The following is a 21,393-nucleotide window of genomic DNA, read 5'->3' as shown; positions in this document are numbered from 1 at the left end:
CTGGGCTCACATTACAAAGTTTGTGCGTTCCTAGACCTTACTTTATATATCAACATCTCATGGTGACTTCACGTTTTAAGTTTTTAAGTTTTAAGATGTTTTAAGATTTTACTTTGACTTGCATCCATCCTTTAACACACTGACCATTGCCTCACTATTGCTGCTCATTAGTAATCAACTGCCTCTTTCTATCAATGTATTCTTTCTCTATTCACCAGTTACCACCAGTAGGTTAATCTAAGCATTAAAACAGCCTAGTCATTTACTCTGGCATCTAAAACAAAGTGGTATGGGATTCTGGATAATTATTTCAGTCCCAATTAGTCCCAGAAAGTTCATGAATATTCGGGTAGCACCCTCAAACATTCCAATAGCTGTTCATCTCTGTAGTTATGTAGCTAGGCAGCCACATCATCTCAGTACAATTAAATCTACCCTGATATCTGAGCACCTGTGTGCAAGTTCTACAACCTCTCTGTTTAACAATCGCAGAGTGCAGGCAATGTGTTAAATGACGTGAGAAATGCAACGGCACAAAGCAGGTTGCTCTCACTTCGAAAAAAAAACTTTAAGAAGAAAACTGGGGAGAAAAGCCCAAGACCTGGGAAGAATCAAAAAGCACAAATAGAAGCCAGCAAAGAAGGGCAAAAAGCAATGCTTTCACTCATTCTTCCCAATTGATTTTTACAGGCTTTATCAGGAAGAAATATTTCCACTGAAAATAAGAGAAACTGACTCTGATGACTGGAACCAAAGCAGAAGTACATGAAGTTTCAGAAAATTCAGAAGATATTGAAAGACAAATCTCAGAAAACAGACAGGAATCAAAGACAACAGAACCACATGCTAGACTAAGAACAATGTCAGTTCCCATGTTTAACAGCCAACATTCTGGTGGCCAAGATGCCACAGCAGTGGCCACGTAACACCATCATTGACATGTTGTTTAATTCAGTCAGGTCACATGCTGTGTAGACTCTTTGGGGCATAAAATAAAGGGAGAAGATCTTTCTCTGCCTTCAACCTAGTCTACATCCTAGGACTCCCCCAATCACAACACGATGAGAGTTGGATTCTGCAGAGCCAAAAGATGATACATTTTTAAGAAAAAAGATTAGTTTGAGACATTCCATGATGGGAAACTTCTCTTGGCAATGTATAGAACACATCAACAAATCAATTCTATGACAAAGTCCTGCAGCATTTAAAAACAGACAGCAAATACAAAATCTGTAATGTTCTTTAATCAACCACTTCTCAAACCTTCTGACCACAGAAAGTCGCCTTCCCAATGGGCAACAAGTCGGTTTCAGAGGAAGCATAGAACACAATAGGCTCATCCAATATGGCTAAGGAAATCCATAGAGGTTAAGCAGAGATTGCTGATTGACCCTAGGGCCTGGCGCAGTAGCCTAGCGGCTAAAGTCCTCATCTTGTATGCGCTAGGATCCCATCTGGACTCCCTGCCTGTGGCCTGGGAAAGCCGTCGAGGACGGTCCAAAGCCTTGGGACCTTGCACCCATGTGGGAGACCCAGAAGAAGCTCCGGGCTCCTGGTTTTAGATTGGTGCAGCTCCGGCTGTTGCGACTGCTGGAGGTGTGATTCAGCAGATGGAAGATCTTTCTCTGTGTCTCTCCTCCTCTCTGTATATGTGACTTTCCAATAAAAACAAATGAATCTTTAAAAAAAAGAGAGAGATTTGTGATTTACCCTAAAGCACTGGTTTTCCATTTTGAGCAATTTTTAGCTGTCACAGCTGGTGAGACGCTGCTGAACATCCTACAAATACTAACAGCGCCGTGGACGGAAATGCCTCACCCCACATGGGGAAGGTTTCAAGAAACAGAACAAAGAAGCACTGCAGATTTGTGCAATAAGGGGGTGCCAGGAGCAAAAGCATTTTGCTTATATGAGCCTGTGGCTGGTTTGAAAGGGCCTTAGGACCAAGGCTACGGAGCCCAGGACACTGCTAAACAATCAGCAGCCACTGGCCACACACGCTGATCTCCGTACTGGAAATGCGGATATTCTAAACCGAGGTGTGCTTGAAGTGCAAAACACACAGATTTCAATGATTTAGTACAAAATAAAGGATGTGAAATTGTTTCTTTATTATGTTTTAATATTGATTAGCCAGTAAAAGTATGACATTTATGATACACTTAAAAGTTATTTAAAATGCTTTCACATGATTTTTATTTTTATAATATGCATACCATAAAATTTAATATTACTTTGTGTCTCACATTTCTATTAGACAGTAGTGGTTTAAGACTTTCTCCAGGCACCAGTGCTGTAGCTGATAATGCTAAGCCTCTGCTTGCAGCGCCAGCATTCTGTATGGGTGCCAGTTCTAGTCCAGGCTATTCCACTTCTGATCCAGTTCCCTGCTTATGTGCCTGGGAAAGCTACAGAAGAGGGCTCAAGACTTTGGGGCCCTGCACCGACATGCAAGATCCAGAAGAAGCTCCTGGCTCCTGGCCTCAGATCAGCTTAGCTCTAGCCATTTTAGCCATTTGTGGACTGAACCAGTTGGTGGAAGACATCTCTCTTCTCTCTCTCTCTGTCTCTCCTCTCTTCATAGTTCTGTCTTTCAAATAAAAACAAATAAATCTTAAAAAAAAAAAAAACCTTTATACTCTAAGTGGTAAGGAGTCACTTCTCATGGAACTGTATCACAACTACAGATTTTTTTCAAAAAATATATTTATTTGAGAGGCAGACAGAAAGAGACAGGCAAACACAGAGCTCTCATCCACCAGTTAATTCCCAAAAGGTTAGAACTGGCCATGCCCTCCATCTGAGCAGCAGGGGTTCAAACTCTTAAGCTGTCTTTCTGCCCAGCATGTGCATAGGCAGGAAGCTGACGTTGGGAACTGAACTCAGTACTCTGATGGGAGGTGCATGCATCTCAACCCCTGTGCTAAACACCCACCTTCCAAGGGGCATTTGTATCAAAGAATCAGCTTTCAGAGTATGTTCAGGGAATAGTCACAGAGTCACATACTGGTATTAAAAGGTATTTGTGGCACCAGTGTCACAAACAGCACAAGATCCATGCCCAATTCAAGAAAGTAAAGCAAATTTGCATTAGCGAATACAATCCAGTTTTCGAAATAAATGAGGCACTTGAGTAAATACTGTTGTAGAAAATTGATTGCAACACATTACTCAGTGAAAGTCGCCTGCAAAATAAACTGCCAAGCAGGTGGCTTTTTAAAAAAAATAAAAAGTGTTTATGAAAACAAAAAGATACAAATTATTTCTCTGCTGGTATATATACAAAAAAATTAACAGAAGGGACCAAACTGACAGAAGCGTTTCTTTTCAGAGGAGGTTTATAAAGGATTTCTACTTTCTCATATGTCTCATTAGCTTAATAAGAAAAATAAAATATACTTAATTCTTAAATTAAGAGATGCCCAATGGCAGCATACAGAAGACATAGAAAGAGAGGCAGACTGGAGTGGGAGACCAGCAGGATAGGTGTTTTCTGTCGTGTGGGCATCAGCAGCAAACATCATTTGCACAGGCAACTACCTGCACCACAGCAAACTCTCCATGACCAATCCTCGCCACTGAGCTCTTTCTCAAAGTCAGCCTGACACCAACGCCAAAACTCAGGCAGCAGAGATGACATCAGGACATCCTATTGCTGTTCCCACAGGAAAGACCACAATATGAGCAGCATGATGGTCTGTGATGAGCCTATGACTCTGTTGTGGTACCCACACTACACCCGGAAGAGAAAGGCCAATGCAGATGTTTCCCCCAGCCAACTCCTAATTTGTGCCCCATAGGTGAGCACTCAGTGGGGTCAACAGGACAGACTTTGCTTGGGCCATACTCCCTTTCTGGCTCATGCTCAAGGTTGCAGGGACCCCAGAATTCCAAGACCAAATGATGCTAGGCTTGCTTGCAAGGTATACAATGGTCAGCACCCAAAGTCAATAGCTTCAAAATAAGACAGTTAAGGAAAGAAAGTTACTAGGGAACCCAACTGGGAAGCTTGAGAAACACAATCTTAAGTATGAATTTTATTCATTTATTCAACCAATAGGAAAGAGGTATCCTGAACAGTGCTAGGTACTGCTACAGGCCATGCAAACACATTGGTAAATGCCAAACAAAGTCTTTACTACACAGGGGACTATCCAATTAGAGACTTAAAAACCCAAGTAAATCTCTACTCAATGCAAGGGCTGTAATGAAAAGCTATACAAGGGAATGAGGAATGCTGGGATGAGCATGGGCAGGCCAAGTATCTGAGAAGAAAACATTTGAGCACAGCCCCAGGTGAGATGAAGATGGAAGCACGGAAGCCCTCGTTGAGGCACACAGTGCTCTAGGCAGAGAGATGTGCGCATGTAACATCCACAAGGCAAAGAGAAAAGACCCTATCTGAGACAAAGCAGGTGCACTAGAGAAGCCTGAGCAAGGCTGGCTGAAGAAGCAGGAGAGATAAAGTCAGAGAGGTATGTTACTTTCCAGAATATGGTTATAACACACAGACAGAACACAGAATCAGCTCAAGCAAAAGCAGGTTGTAGTCGGAACTACAACATTCCTGGTAATAAAGCAGAGTCCAAACTTTCACAGCTCACACTGGCTGCTCATTGTATGTTCATCTTTCAAGCCGGGCTCCAAACAAATACGAGATACTCATTCTCTGATGCTATTACATTTTGCTCTGCAGAGTGAAAAGTCAAGGAAACTTTATATTCTAGAAATTATAGAGTCCACAAAGCCCAAAATTCAAGAGCTTCCTCTGTTCACTAATCGGAGATCATTAGAGAAACCAGTGCAGTAGATCCACAAATCAGAACAAAGAATCAAGTTGATCTCTGCCCTTCCCTGTAGCCACTCCGTGCTCCAGTGACAGTACAATTGGACAGTCCTCCCCAGACTGTCTGTCTCCGAGCTTTTGAGATCAGTAGAGTGATCTCATCCTAATCTGCTCAAAGATTGCCCAGTTTTCACATCCTGTCCCTTCTGGGTTAGTGTATGTCTTATACAATTCACTTTTCAACAAAGATGAAATAAATCGGGATGGGTTTGATAGGCCTCAGCTTCTGCCATGCTGCAGTACGCACGCGCCAGTGGTAGCAGCACGTGAGAGGCACAGCAGCAAACTGAATTCTCACTTGTCCAAATGGTTACATGGACAGGTGTCCTAATCTTGACTCTTCTTCCTACCCTTCTACTCCCTAGAGATGAACACTCCCAGCACACAGAGCATTCACTAGAATTGAGAGCTTTCAGAATATCTGTTGCTAGAGACAGCTGTGTCTTTCTAGCTGTGGGTAATGATGGGTAAAGAAGTCAACAAGACTCAATTGTTGGTTCCATGAAGCCATGTATAGGTGAGGTGTATATGTATGTATTTGTATATGTATGTATTTGCATGTATGTATACACACTCATATGGGGAACTCTAGGTTTGTCGCAGAAAAGCAGTGTGGAGGAAATACACTTACGACTTATCATGTTCTATAAACCTAGTGCTGTTTACTTTGGGTGGAGCTTTTCAATCTTGAGAAAAACAATAATAATGACCTCAAAAATGCTTAATAAAAATGAAATCTTGGAACTTCCATTTCTCAGCAAAGCTGATTATCTGTAATTTGAACAAAATGTTTTTTTCCACATTTGCCATATACCCTGGGAACCAGAGATACTGCTTACTACAAGACCTAAATCCACTAAGAAGCAGCAATATCTACTTGGAACAGGATCAAGTGTGTTAAGCCTGTACCTAAAAAATGTAACACTTCCTCAAAGATACAGCTACATAAAGCATAGAAGCATGACTTCCTTTTAAGATAAATGACTATTCTAAGGAATTTTCACTTTTTTACATCCAAGTATTACGGCAGACACTTTAAAAGTAAAGCCGCAACTGATACCTGGGTGGTTCCACTAATAGGAGAATTTCAAACCAACTAAGTAATGTTAGTTTTAAATCAGAGACAGGTAGGGCAATCAGCTAAATTAATTCATATATTGATCCATTCAAGAAATCTAACATATCAAATCCAAGACACATATGTGGAAAATTATCGTATTCAAGATAAAACACCAGGCACTGTCATGACTGCTACTATAAATTCAATAAAGAAGTTAGCGTTGAACATATACTTATTTGATTGTATAATGAAAATGTGGATATAAATGTTGTTGGGGTACAAGACTATTATCAAAACAATGCTCTTATTAAATTAAGAAACCAATGGAGCAATGAAGGTAGACATTACAAAGCACCCAGTTAAACAAGCTTGCAACACACCAGCATCCCATATCAGGTACTGATTTGAGTCCCAGATGCTTTACTTTCAATCCCTCTCTCTGCTGATGCACTTGGGAAGCAGGAATGATGGCTTAAATACTTCAGTTCCTGTCACCCAGCTGGGAGACCCCAGTGGAGCTCCTGGCTTCAGCCTAGCACAGCCCCAGCTGTTCTGTTCATTTGGGGGAGTGAATCAACAGACAGAAGAACTCCAATAAATTAGGGAAGAGTTCCAATAACTTAGGGAATCTTGAAGAGGAAAGAGCAAAGGCAATTAATAAAGGGGGCATAGGGTTGATCTACACCAACACATGTCACTAGTGAGAACCCTGAAGGAAAAGTAAGCGGTCACATCATGAAGTCTGGAGAGGAATAGCATCCTATCTCCCGACAGGAACCAAGTGGCTGAAAACTAAAACACAACGGAAGAATGCCTTCAAATTGCCAAGAGAAACCCAAGAGTTTTAAAACAGAAATCACAGTCAGCAAAGCTATCAATTAAATATGACTAAAGAATAAAAACACTTCCTGTGGAAGCCACAGGAAAATAGGAAACTGATCAATTAACTGATCTAGTTGCATGACAAAGAAGAGTTTAATTAGATTTAAAAAAAAACACATAGAAAGTCAAGCAAATGAGACCATTACAAGGAAAATAAAAGTTTCTAAGAAATTAATGCAATTATAGCACACCATATGGCTTAAACATTGGTTAATATGTATGTATTCATAGTAATAAAAATGGACCTAACTAGAAATTCTATTGTTAAAACAAGAGAACGGAAAGAGTAAAATTTAAGGGAAAAAAAAAGGAAAGAAGATTTACAAGAGCTTCAGGAGTAGAAAGTCAATGAGTAAAATTCAAGATCTCACTGTATCCCAGACTTCATTTTGGAAAGCTAAGGGACACCATCTTGAGAGCATGAAGACGGAAAGCTCTTCAGGGCTTAACGCTTGGCCTTTGCAGTCTCAGCAATGGTTTTTAAACTTATTTGTATAATCATGATCGCAATGCATGGAGCAACTTGGGGATCTGCTTGGGTTCACCCATGCTTCTCTAACACATCCTTACAAACAAGCCTTCAACTGATACTACTCTGAAAAGCTGCCATTTAAACATGAGTCTCATGCTTTTCAGTTAAATTCATAATTCAAACAAATTTGGTAAGTTGCCATTTCATTGTCAAGATCACCATTTTCATGCTACGGGATCTAATGAATATAAACCATAAAAGAACCGGTCAGTTGGGGTAGGTTTCTAAATGTGGACTCTCTCAACTTACTGTACAGGGAAGACTTTGATGAGAATTTCACCAACCCCCTAAATGTGCCTGACGTTCAGAAAGAATCATTAGACCTTAGAGAAAATCATCAAGAAGCTGGATAACTTTGGCCCCCTGTTGGGTAAAGATTGAACTCTCAGTTCTCTGAAAAGATTTGATCAATTATTCTGGGAGCCCAGAGCTTCAGAGAGAAGCTAGTTAACTCTTCCCTCTCAATGAGAAACTTCTCTCTCTCAAGGAAAGACCTGATCAAGGATTTTTTTTCTTCAATTGAAATTTTCGAATGTCTAAAAATACTATTATTTATCAAATCCATGCCATCAGTCAACAGAAGCCACACAGAGAGCGGCTACCTCTGCTAGATGTGGTGTTAGGTCGGTCAAGTTAGATAGTCTATAGGGAGAAAGGACCACAAAATATTACTTCTGTGAAAGTACCACAGGTATATTCCAGGATAAAGCTAACCTAAAAGAATAAAAAAAAAAAAAATTCACTCCAATCTAAAGCAGTGGGCGGGAAGGGAATCTAGGAAGGGAAAGGAAAGGGTTAAATGTACTCATGGAAATTAAAGGCCAAAAAAGTACCTATTTTTCCTGAAGCTTACTACCACCTAATGTTCAATGACCTACTCATCCCACACATTATCCCATCTAAATCTCATCTCAGGAAAAATCTATTTCACTTTACCACGAATTGGATGTAATGCAAAACCTCTCCCAGGAACAATTACTTTTAAGTTTTACTTCTAAGGTAGTAAGATACAGTAAATTATGAATAACATATTTTATGAGGTTATGAACAACTTTCAATTCTTAAACTCTGTGTGTTCATTTTAGTTCTGATGCCTAACCTTTTCAACAAATACCTTTTAAAGGATCTAGTGAGAAAAAACTACAATCTTGCAACTGAGAATTATCTGAATTTTGAAATCAATGTCTATTTTGGCCAAAATAAATTGCTGTTCTCAGGTACAAGTATTTGATAGAGAATCTGTCCCGATTATTTACCTAAAAGAATCATAAGATGCCATTTACAAAACTTATTGAATGACATACACTCTACAGAATGGCTACTGATTCAATTTTTAAAGATGTTAACCAAGGAAAATATTTTAGCAATAAAATAGCTTGGAATATTAAATTCCCATGGGTTGATAGGTAATAATCATTTCAACCACATTATCACATGGATAAACGTAAATGAACATAAAGATATTGAATACATGTACAAATATCTTTATTCAAAAGCAGTTGCTTTTTACTTTTAAGGTCAGAACTTCCCCCAAAACCCTCTGGTCCTATTTTATGTGTGTCCATCAATCGACAGATGGTTCGTTTTTTAAAATTTTATCACTTACTTGAAATGCAGAGAGAGAGAGATCAAGACTGACAGATACCTTCCATGTGCTGAATCGTTGCCCAAATGCCTGCCAGGCCAAAGGGAGCCCAGAAAGCAACCTGAGTCTCCCATAGGGATGCCAGGGTCACAAGGACACAAGCCATCCCCTGCTGTGTCCTAACATGTGCATTTGCAGGAAGATGGAATTAGGAGCATAGCCAGGATTCAAACCCAGACATTCCAATAGGGATTGTGGGCTTGGGATGTGTGCAGCTTAATAAAAAGATCATCACAGCCATGATGTTGTGTGTAAGGAGAAGGCAGATTCTTTTCCAGGCTCGTCATGCACCAGGTGGCACGCCAGTGTTCTATATCCAATACCCCAGTTTATCTTCACAACTACTCTTTGACTCATCACGTGTATTAGGTATGAACACTCAAAAGTCCCACGTGGAAGGATCAGCATCTGAACCTCAGGCAGTGTATCCTCCAAGCTCAACCTCCTTTCAGAAAAGCAGCTTTGCATAACAAAGTGGGTGAACATCTTAACACATATATCTATTTGCCAAAAAAAAAACAAAGTTGGGATAATCTAGAACTACCTACTCAAATTTTTAAATTTAAGTTCTTTCCATTGGAAGTGATATAAGTTTGAAAGAAAAGCGGAGAAAAAAAAACTTACTGTACAGCTACCATATATATTCTATGAGGATACTTTTAAAAAGTTCATAGAGTAAAAGGCTATTCAATGCAAAATGATTATCGTCAAAAAAGCCCATGATTATCGTGGGTTTCACTTTTTTGACACCAAAATAAAAGTTGTCTTTAAATTTCATTCTTCCATGACAGTTTTGAGGTTGCCTGTGTATGCCTTATATCATCTTATTACCCTTTGATTTTCAGGAAAAAAGCTACGGCTCCCTGCTTCGCAGTCTCATACTCTCCGGTAACGCCTTCATACACGTTAAATAAATTGTAGCACACGCGCACAGAAAGAGCTTAGAATGTAGGTGTGCTCCCTAAATAGCAGGCATCTAACATGTGCGAAAATTCTCCGACTGTAAGCAGACAGGGCTTGAGTTGATATTGCCTCTGAAAACAAACAAACCAACCCCCGCTGCAGTGTGGAGCACCGCGACTGCCAAGGCTGTCTAGGGAATACCCGTTCAGAACTGCATCAGAGCGGAAATCACCACCTGCTGGGTGCTGATTCAAAACACCGCTCCCCCAAGGCACCTGATCTGCCGGCAATTTCTCCTCGGGAAGACGTTCTTTTGTGGCACAGGCTTTGACAAGGCGCCTGGCTTTCCCAGGGCTTTCAGTGACAAGTCATGAAAACCTTGAAAGCACCATCCCGCTTTGAACAAAGAAGTCATTAGCTGTGCCCACTCAGAAGTTCGTCTGAATTTGACAATAACTCAATGGCATGCTCCCTGGCTGTTCCATGGAACACAAGCCTCTCACAGCCCGCTCCGTGACCCAGGTGAACCTGCAGCCGTGTGTGAGTGTGAGTGTGTGTGTGTGTGTGTGTGTGTGTGTGTGTGTGTGTGTGTGTGTGTGTGTAAGCAGAGGGAGGTGGGTTAACAGTCAGACATCACCAGAATTACCATGTCTGGCCCAACCACAATACAATCAGTGAAATACACAGGCCAAGTACACATTCCCTGATTCACACTCAGCCAAAGGCCAAGCAGTGATTTTTTTTTTCCCTTTCTATTCCGTCTATAAGATGCTTAGTTTCAATCTGGCCTGCAAAACTAACTGTCATCAAGCACCACAATGGCTGTCCTTTCTTTCAGATTCTCTTGAGCACTGTCAGCATCAATGTTGATTTCCTGGAGTCCACACAGCGGCATCGCTACTCTCCATGTTACAACATCACTGGTGTGATACTGCAGACTCAAACTCGATTCATCTGCAGATAGAAATGCTGACTTTTTTTTTTTTTCCTGGAGACAGTTACAGAACTGTTCACAAAACTTCAAAAAAGTCTGTTGGCTAGCTCAAGAGATTTCCCACAGCACGGCCCTTATTTGTGTTTTTGCTTTCCACGGTTTTAATCATGGTCAATCATGGTCCCATGGATGGAGCTACCTTCCTCCCCGAGCCTGCAATGCAAACTTGATACATAATCTTCAACAAAACAATGAATACATTTTCTCACCCAGAAAATTAACTCAATTAGTCTTTCTCGCACACCCTCAGCGAGTGGGAGATCTGCTAAAGAGTTGACCACAGGGAACACCAATGATATATTTCCATCAGTCACTAACATCCTCTGAATATGTCATGGTGCATTTCAGACACTGTGTAACTTTTGGACATGCACATGTGCTCAAGTGCCTCCCCTAATTTTCTGATATGCCATCATATTTCTATTTCAATATATTTTTTCAGAATGGTAGCTCCTCCCCTCATTTGCCTGGCAAAAAAAAAAAAACAAAAAAAAAAACAAAAACAAAAAAACAAACAAAAACTTCAAAAATTACATGTAGATATTAATAAAAAGGCAAAGGGGACAGAATTTAGCAATATATATATATATTGAAAGTATGTCACGGTGGGCCCGGCGGCATGGCCTAGCGGCTAAAGCCCTTGCCTTGAACACACCAGGATCCCATATGGGCGCCAGTTCTAATCCCGGCAATTCCACTTCCATCCAGCTTGTGGCCTGGGAAAGCAGTTGAGGACGGCCCAAAGCCTTGGGACCCTGCACCCGCGTGGGAGACCTAGAAGAGGCTCTGAGCTCCTGGCTTTGGATCGGCACAGCACCAGCCGTTGCGCTCACGTGGAGAGTGAATCATCGGACAGAGGATATTTCTCTCTATCTCTCCTCTTCTCTGTATATCTGACTTTGTAATAAAAATCTTTTTTAAAAGCTTAAAAAGAAAAAAAAAAAAGATTCTGGCTCTCTAACCAATCTGGGTCTTTTGAGTGCCTCCTACAGGGTTTAGAATAGGCAGCATTTGCAAAAACCACTTGGGAGCTTGTGACATAGCAGGGGTCTGGGCTTCTCCCCTAAAGGCAAACAATTGAAAGCGCTGTAGGGGGCAGAAATCTGCATTTCCAAAAAGTTTTATGGATTTGTTGAGGAAAGAAGGGGAACACGCACGCGCGCGCGCGCGCACACACACACACACACACACACACACACACACTTTTGAGCTGAGGGGCCAGGATGCTCCACTGATCTGCATCAGGAGTACAAGAGCAGGTAATCCGGTACCCCTGGCACCAAGTCTGTGGCACCTTTCTTCCCCATCCCAATTTGATAGCGCAAGCTTCCCTCTACCAGTGCGTTCCCCAAAGGCTGCAGCTGTGCCACAGCCAGAGTTAGAAGGCGGAAACTCAACCCGACTCTGCTACGTGAACAGCAGGTACCCAACCACTTCGGCCGTGACCACTGCCTCGCCAGGACAGCACCTGCCCTGAGGAATGAAGCCCGGGCACTCTGAGGCGGAGCAGGTGTCATGACCGCTACGTTAAACACCCACTCCAAGCAGCACCTTCGTGGGAACCAATTACCAGTAGCTCCTCTTATCTGAAGCATTGCTTTGTGGGAGGAAGGCCTGCGTATTCAAAGACAGTGTGAAGTTACAGCCAGAGTGTCTCAACATTCAAAAAAAAAAAAAAAGAAAAAATCCTGTATGGTTTGCTGGAGCTGAGATTAAACATTTATCATTTATCCTTCTCTTGCAACCACTTTGGTTTCCAGGGAACTGACTGCTACGGCGGAGGCGGGCGGAGAAGAGGAACATCCGCAGACGCGCGCACAACACACACCAAAGTTAACGCAAACATTTCAAAGTGCCTTTTTATGCCTTTAACTCAAAGATGAACACATTTCAAGGTGACCCAATCCTCAAGTGACAGAGAGTGCTTTAAAAAGGCCAGAGCTCTCCACTTAAACAATTTCTGGTGACATGTTTAAATCGCATCCTCCAGGGTTCTGTCTGCGGTCTCATTTACGAGTCTTTTCTTTCCTGGCCGAGGCATCCCAGTTTAAATGAGCGCTTGAAGTTTGTCTTCCTTCCTAATAATTAAAATCCACAGGGCTTAGATGCATTAAGACAAAAAAGTCTTTTAATTTAGCAGGCACCGTGGAGGATGTTTAATTATTTAATTATACAACAAACCCAAATTATTACTTTATAGTTTCCCTATTTATCAAAAACAGTATCAGGGTAATAAAAAGCACCCTTGTCGCTTGCGCTTATAAGTGAAAAAGCGACAGACTATTAAGACGAAATCAAAGCATTCATAAAAGAATGCCCCACTTAAAATCTAGAAGTGTACAGAATCATTACACGGACTCTGTATTTCCCGTACAGAGGAAGAGTTTTTCTTCATTAACATATTACTCTTAATGATTCTACTATAATGAGAAGACAGTGCCAGGAATCTGAAAAGTGGATTCCCATGTTTAATGAAACATGATGGCAGGCTGTGCTTGCTCGGTGCCTCGGCAGTCCCTCTCTGAAGCATCCTTCGTTAGAATGCCTGCCCTGAATCGCTGTGAACTGGGCTTTCTCGTCCCAGTCCCACTGACTCGGCTGTCAGAGTCTGCACACTCCGCCTAAGGATTTCCGTGAGGGCCTTCCCTAGCCGACAGCGACCTCAAGGCCAAAGTGCAGCATGCAGCTGTGGCTTACCTGGGGATGGAGCTCCTGCTGCCATAAGCAACCACGCAACAAGGACCACCAGCAGCAGGAACTCCACATCACGTTTTGAATTTTCTAGAGAGGAATAACAGCTCCCTGTCCCTTCCCTTCCTGCACAACAGCCCTAAAGCCCTGGGATGGGGAAGAAAGAAGGCGTAAGCAAGGCAGGCCAACGAGCCAGGCAGGGAGTAGGGGAGCGGAAGGCAAGCAGGCGAAGGGGATCCCAGAGGGCAATGAAAACCAAGCAGGAACCTTCACACAGGAAGCCACAGAGAGAGGAAAGCACACACGGAGACAGCAAGATGTCCACGTGGGGAGGCAGCAGGCACAGGACCCTGAACCAACTCCAAGGCCCACAGCCCTGAGGGCAGCAGGCTGCAGCCAGGAGGTGGGGTGCAAGGAGAAGGAAAGCATCCTCACGGAAGGCGCTGTCCAGCACAGGTGCGGAACCAGAGAAAGTCAAGATGCCCCCCAGGCAGAGGGGAAGGACATGCAAGTGGAGAAAGTAGAGAAATTCAATGGGATTGAATTATGTGAGTGTGAAGAGAGATACAGATAGATAACAGGCACAAAGGTGTGTGTGTGTGTGTGTGTGAGACCTACAGGTTTCAGCTTTGCCATTTGAATACAGAAACTCACAGTTTACCCGAGCGCACCAAATCCTCGGATCGTGGCTTCTAAATCTCCCTACTGACTAAAAACAGCTCTCCTTGGAAAACTGACTCCACAGCTGGGGCACAGAAAATACAAGGTAAATCAGAAGCACCTTGTAGAGCTAGAAGTGAGGAAATAGTTTTAAACAATAATACGGGGGCAGGGCACGCAAGGACCATGTTATAAAAGAAAGGAAAGCCAGAGCCCTGACGATGGCTCAGTGGCTGAATCCTTACCTCGTAACCACCAGGATCCTATACGGGCATCAGCTCATGTCCCAGCTGCTCCACTTCCCATCCAACTCCCTGCTTATGGCCTGGGAAAGCAGTAAAGGTTGGCGCAAAGCCTTGGGACCTTGGTGCAACACCTGAAAGAAGCTCCTAGTTCCTGGCTTTGGATCAGCTCAGCTCCAACCATTGCAGTCATTTGGGAAGTGAACCAGTGGATGCAATATCTTTCTCTCTGTCATTCCTTCCTCCCACAAATTTATCTGATCTGTCTTTCTAATAAAAATAAATAAATCTTTAAGAAAAAAAAAAAACAAAGAGAAGCCAGCTTGAAAGGGATATCCTAAGCAATTTTTTAAAAACCTGAACATTTAAGTAAATAATAATAATAATAATAGTCCAACGGGAAAACAGGAAATCTCAAAAACATATGTCAATTAAAGATTTATGAAACAAAAAATATTCAAATAGTTTCAAAGTTCCTTTTTATAACACACATATTAATTACCAAGGTTAAAGAGTAACTTTGTGGTGAATAGGCTTAGCAGGCATAACTCTAAGGAGTGACTCCAACAGCTCCAGGAAGACTGACCCCTGACCCTTCCATCCAGGACCGAGTGCCACCTAGAGTACCTTGAATACCTGCTTACTCAGTGCTACTGTAAATCCCCTAGGTCTTGGTCCCTTTAAAGTCCACTTGCCTAAGTAAGCTTCATGACCTTTAGGTTTGAATTGTGCTCTCTGTCAAACTCTGCACTTCAAGACCCCCGTACCAGACAACCCTGTTCCACCAATGCCCTGAGGCATATATTCCTGGTGGCCACCTGCAGCCACATCTGCCAACCCTGACCTGCAGCTCCCCATACGCATTTCTAGGCTATCAAGGAGCCTTTCCCCTTTGTTCTCTTTCTCTCTCTCTCTCCTCTGCTCCTCTCACAGTCTCTCTGTCTCTCTCTGCTCTCACTTTCCCTCTGCCCTACAGCTACCTCCCCCACCGGGAATAAAGGACTCACTTGTTGGGTTTGTGGCGAAAATAGCTAACTATCACCTTAACCCATACTCAACATGTCACCAACAATAAGATACACCAATCATGTGCTACCGATAGGATGCAACGAGAACACAGCAAAGCATACTGTGCTATGCTGCTACAGGTGTGTGACCTACATGTAAACTGAAAGAACACTAGCAAAGAGACACAGGGGACAGTCCACAAAATGTTTGCTCTGCATGCTTCAACATAAAGATGCCCCAAGTCAATGAAAGTCTGAATAACTGATTATTTCAAATAAAACCAAACAGCCTAAAGGTAACATATAATCTCTAAACTATCATCCCCTCTCTCTGTAACTCTTTCAAGCTAAATGACTAAATCTTAAAAAAAAAAAAAAAAAATCAAATTACCACCCCTGAAAATCTTCAGGAGAGATCTAAAATTCTTTAAATTGGAGGCTGGCATGCGGCACAGCAAGCTGATCTTCTGCCCTGTGGTGCCAGTTTGTGTCTCAGCTGCTCCACTTTCCATCCAGCTCCCTGCTTGTGGCCTGAGAAAGCAGCAGTCCTTGGGCCTCTGTACCCACGTGGGAGACCCAGAGGAAGCCCCTGGCTCACAGCTTTGGATCGACTCAACTCTGCTTACAAGTCTTAAGAAGTTTGAACTTTATGTATTTATTTGAAAGGCAGTGTTACACAAAGAGGGAGAGAAAAAAAAATCTTCTACACATTGGTACATTGTCCCGTGGTCACAAAAGCCAGGACCAGGCCAGGCCCAAACCAGGAGTTAAGAATTCCATCAGTTTCCCAAGTGAGTGACAGAGATTCAAGCTCTTGCACCATCTTCTATTGCTTTCTCAGAAACATTAGCAAAGAGCTGGATCAGAAGTGGAGCAGCCAGGGAAATGGACCAGCATCAATATAAAATTTCAGCATCACCAAGGGCAGCTTAACCCACTATGTCTCAATTCAGGCCCCACAATTATTTAATTTATCCTAATGTCTGAGCTAAGAGTTAGAGTCAAACTTCCTCATATCATCTCTTTTTAAAAATGCCCCCTTACTTTCCAGTTTTATGTATGTGGGATTGACTTTTCTGACTCAAAGATAAGCTTTAAAGCCCTTTATCTCAACAACAAAAACAAAACAATGTTGATCCCACAAAGGCCTTTTATCTGGAGGAATCCCAACAATGCTTCTTGGGAAACACCCAGAAGCCCCAGGCTGAGACGCAGGGCAAAACAAAGTCATTCCAAATCAACAGAATTACGGAACATTTCAAGATTTCCACTTAATCACTTACTCAAAGAACGTCAAGAGAGAGAACTGATTTTTCTACCATCGAACTTAAGGTAAGCCTGAAACATGGAGGAGGGAATGCAAGAGACCAACACAAAGTAAGAACTCCTTCTGATCAGGAGCATACCCTGGGCACCACCAGGGGACAGCCAGGGGCACAGGGACAGGCACAACCACAGGAAGGCCTCACTTGGAAACACCAACTCCCTCGCCTTCCACCCAAGTTCAGACTGCTCATTCCCCTGCAGGATAGTACTGCAACTCTGCTGGAGAAAACTGCGGTGGTTAACATGGGTTACAATAGTTACAAAACTAAAAGAAGATACCACAGGAATTACCCAAGAAGTCACCAGTGATAGGATGCTACTGTAAGCAACAGCATCAGCAGCAGACCACTTGGGTCTGGATCCCTGCTCTGTCGAGGTGGCCATACTTGTCTTGGCTTTTGGCAAGAACTTAAAACACTCGGTACTCCTTTTTACTCATCTACACGACAAAAATCAAAATATGCCTGTTTGAGGTCTGCACAAGATCATGCAGAAAAGCACACAACATAGTGATTCACATCCAACTGGGCTCTGCGTCAACCACTATTTTTTTTTTAAGATTTTTATTTATTTTTATTGGAAAGTCAGATATACAGAGAGGAAGACCTTCAGTCCAATGATTCACTGCCCAAGTGGTCACAACAGCCAGAACTGAATCAACCCAAAGCCAGAAGCCAAGAGGCTCTTCTGGGTCTCCCATGTGGGTGCAGGGTCCTAAGGCTTTAGGTCATCCTCCACTGCTTTCCCAGGCCACAAACAAGGAGCTGGATTGGAAGTGGAGCAGCTGGGACTCGAACCGGCGCCTATATGGAATGCTGGTGCCAAAGGCAAAAGTTTAACTTACTATGCCATAGCACCATAGCACTGGCCTTGATTTTAAGTGTTTTTAAACGGAAAATGCAATCATGGGTCGGTCTTGGCTCTCTAGCTAACAGCTGATTTTCTTTTCATTTCATTTTATTATACTTGAAAGAGAGAGAAAGAGAGCTATCTTCTAGCTGTTGGCAGACTAGATACCTAGCTGGCTAAATATCTTCTAGTTGCTAATTGGCTGTCCAAATGCTCACAGCTGGGACTGAGTCAGATCACAGTGAAGAGCCAGGAATTTCATCCAGGTCACCCATGCAGGAGGCAGACTCAAGCACTCAGTCATGATCGGCTGGCACCCAAGGAGGGCAGTAGTGGGAAGCCACTGAGTGAGGACTTCACTCCAGGCACTGTTACAGGGATGCAGCAGGCCTCCAAAGCAGTTGTTTAACCCACTGTGAAACAAGGCCCATCCCTACACCCAGGTTTTAAACAAATAAGCTGCCCTTTCTGTTCTCACATGAATTACAAAAAAGTCCATCATCCAGTGAGCAAAACAGTCTTTACATTCCCCAGGAACGCCGGTCCCTGGGGACTCGCGCTGTGCAGACATGTCTGAGCAATCTCTTATTAACTCAGCATGAGAAATCCACAGAATTCTCTCCATTCCCTTCCAATTAGAGATCAGTTTTCACTTACTTCTTTTCTGCTGTCTTTCAGATATCTTTGAAATGTGCCTATTTGTACACAGGCGTTTACAGTTACACAGACAGACACTGAGCAAGGATACCATTAGAAGTCACCTCATCCCGCACCCCCAGTTCTCTGATACGTTCAAAGATAATCACATTTGAAAGTGTGCCATGCTGTCAACATCTTTCTCGTGCCTCTTGGGGTATCTTAAAAGACAAAACTAACCCAAGAGAATCTGAACGATATTCAGAAAGGAAAGAAGGTGCAGTTTTCCATAGCGCTTGTCCTTGCATAGGGGCCCAGGTAAATGTGCCACCACCTCAAGTAAGAAAAAGTTCTAAATTCATCCCATCACTTTAGCTTGGGTGTGATTCAGTGTCAGCCAGGGTGTGCCCCTTTCCTCTAAACCAGGACCAGCTACCCCGAGTCAGACTTTTCCTTCTAAAGGAAGCATTGGGCATGCTAGCCAAAGAAGTGCCACTGACTCCCCATTCAGGGGGCAGGATGCCTCCATCCAAGGAGACACCCATTTCAACTTAGTCTTCCCTTTCTGGTGGGATTCCCCAGGAAGGTTTTGGAAGATTGAGCCTTGGTAGGGCTACTTTCTTCCAAAAATTGGAAAACTGACTCCCATCATTCACAATTTATCCCAGGGTGCATCCTAAACTGCAATCAGTTTAATTCCCAGAATTTGAAAAAGAAGCGTCTAGTTACCCATTGTAATGTTTGTCTGATCCACCTTATATACACTGTTGTAATAGGAGACATGGCCCCCAAATGGAACTCTTAGCTATTGTACCATCTTCTAGTTCGACCCCTTCTATTACAGTATTTACAAGGGGTCTGATTTCCCCTTATGTGCAAGCCCTTCAAACCCTATTCCCTAAGCCAAGCTTATGAAAAAAATAACCAAAAGTGCCTTGTTAAATTTCATGGACTCATGGAGCACCCTAACGTATCTGCACAATCCTTTCCATACTCTTGTCCAAAACCACCGTTCTTGCAATAAGTCAACAGCTCCTCTGTTGACAACTCCTTCTCCCTATCAGAATCCACTCTCCTTTTCAACTAATCTGACCAGGTATTGTCTGAAACCATCAAGATCTGGCTCAAGCACTGAAAAGGAGAAAAAGAGAAGGATACATGGCAGGTCCTATACACGGCAGACGCCATCGCTAGTGCCCTGCCTGCCAGGGGTCCCCCAGAGCAGCCAGCAGCTCTGGGACCAACATTTGCCCAGGCGTCTTCTACTTGCCTCCACTGCCACCAACTAGGACACGCAAACTGAGATTGTCGAACCTCACCTTCTGGACCTTACCCGAGAAAAGTGATTGAATTGTGTATCTTGAAGGAAAACCTTTTTTGTCAGTTTTGTGAAAGTGGCTCTTTGTGTGTGTGTACATCACCACAATGCCATGTGTGCACCCTAGAGGACAGGCCTTTCCAACAACAGTGCACATCTACAGACAGAATCAAAGGTCCCAACACCTGCGGGAGAGCAGTGACACTAGAAGAAACTGCAGGATGAAACATCAGCTTTCTTTGCCATGCAACAGAAACTCCAAATATGTCTTACTGGTTAAAGAGAGAAGGAAAACAGTCACTTTTACAGAAAATAATAATAATAAAGTAACCTGGTTTGCATGGTGACCCTGTGGGCTCCTGTTAATGCTTGCAGGAACACAAGTGGAAGACAGGCACCTGCTCAGCCCCTTCCACAAGGGCCCAGGGCCCCATGGATGGAGTTCCAGGTTCCTGGTCTCCAGCTGGCAGGACCTGAATCTGTCAGCTGGGGAGTGAAGCAGTGAATGGAAAATACTTCTCCCTCTTCTGTCTCTGTCTTTCAAATATTGTTTTTAGAAGAGTGATTTCTCCCAAAATTCTTTCTACACAAGAACACTATAATTTACCTAACATCTACTAGATATCCACAATGCACCAAAAATGTATCATGGTTCCTTTCCATGAATCTCCAACCACCTTCTGAGGTTAAGCAACACCACAGCCACACAGCTAAGAAGCTGCAGGTACAATTCCAAGAGCCAGGCAAGCTGGAGCAAGCTGCTCACCTGCGGCTGCATCTTGGTTTTGCTGTCTGGTATACCGAATTTCCACATTTTCAAGAATCTGAACTAAGTTTTCGTGCCCGTAAATACTTGAGCTAATCTCAGAAACATTAACCATGGCAAAGTACCACACGTGCTTCTGACAAGCTCTGGATAGCTAACAAAATGCATGCACCAAGGGCGGGGATCAGCCCTAGGAATTCGGGTTCCAGTTGTGGTCAAAGTATCTATGGGAATGCGAAATGAAATCACACAGGCACGGCACGAAGGGAAGGTTTTTATCCCATTTAGCTTGTTTGGGCATGGTTTCGTCTCTTGGTTTTCCAGCCAGCAAGCTAGAAAGAAGAGAGGAAAGGGGTGTAATTCTAATCTCTTCCTCTGCAAACGGCTTTCAGAAACAAGCCTTGAGTGCCCAGGCCCGCGGCGCTGACCTGCACTCCAGGGTCGGCCTCCAGCGTGAGGCGAATGCCCATCGGACGCCACCGCTTCCCGCCCCGGCGACATCCCCTCAGGAGCCCCAGGCCCAGGGACAGCCGCTCGCCCCGCGCTAGCCCCCGCGGTGCGGGACGCGATGGAGAGCGGACGATCCACCCGCGGGAGCCCTTACCCAGCTCAACGCCCTGGTTGTGCGCGGACATGGCGCGGGCCGTTCCGGAGCTGCAGCTGGAGGGCGCCACGCGCTTCCTCTTTCCTGCCCGCCCCGCGTCGCCGCTCGCCCCGCCCCCGGTCACCCCGCGCTGCGAGGGAATCCGAGGGAACCCGCCGTCCAGCTACTGCCAGGTCTTCCCTGCGGCTGGGGCACCTTCCACCTGCCCAGCTCCTCCTGTACTCAAAGCACTGCTGGCACCCACGTCTTATTTAGGAATTCTTGGGTCCCAGCCCCGACTCCGCTCCAGACCGCCAGCTCCCCGCACCGTGGCCCGTGATGGCGCCAAGCGCTTGGGTCCCTGTCACCCACGCGGGATTGAGTTCCAGCTCCTGGCTTTGGACTGCCATTCCCGTTGAGTACATTCAGATAATCAACCAGAGGGCTGGAAGT

The 21,393-nt window shown here is 43.7% G+C and overlaps 1 protein-coding gene across 2 annotated transcripts in view; it reads right to left on the bottom strand.

Moving 5' to 3' along the window:
• Nucleotides 1–21,101, bottom strand: part of DERA (deoxyribose-phosphate aldolase) — a 70,830-nt gene extending 49,729 nt beyond the window's left edge. Inside the window, exon 1 of one of the 2 annotated variants that reach the window (XM_040967546.1) lies at nt 20,962–21,101. In XM_040967546.1, coding sequence (XP_040823480.1) covers nt 20,962–20,992 — 31 coding nt within the window. In that variant the 5' untranslated portion in view covers nt 20,993–21,101. Of the gene's footprint in view, nt 1–20,785; nt 20,874–20,961 lie in introns of those variants that run through there. The other variant, XM_040967536.1, reaches the window with a different exon arrangement.
• Nucleotides 21,102–21,393: the final 292 nt, after the last annotated feature.

This window comes from Ochotona curzoniae, unplaced genomic scaffold, assembly GCF_017591425.1.
Source record: "Ochotona curzoniae isolate NIBS_2020 unplaced genomic scaffold, NIBS_Ocur_1.0 contig_1482, whole genome shotgun sequence".
Taxonomy (NCBI): domain Eukaryota; kingdom Metazoa; phylum Chordata; class Mammalia; order Lagomorpha; family Ochotonidae; genus Ochotona; species Ochotona curzoniae.
The sequence above is the reverse complement of the archived record's forward strand: the minus strand, read 5'-3'. Positions and strand labels throughout refer to the sequence as shown.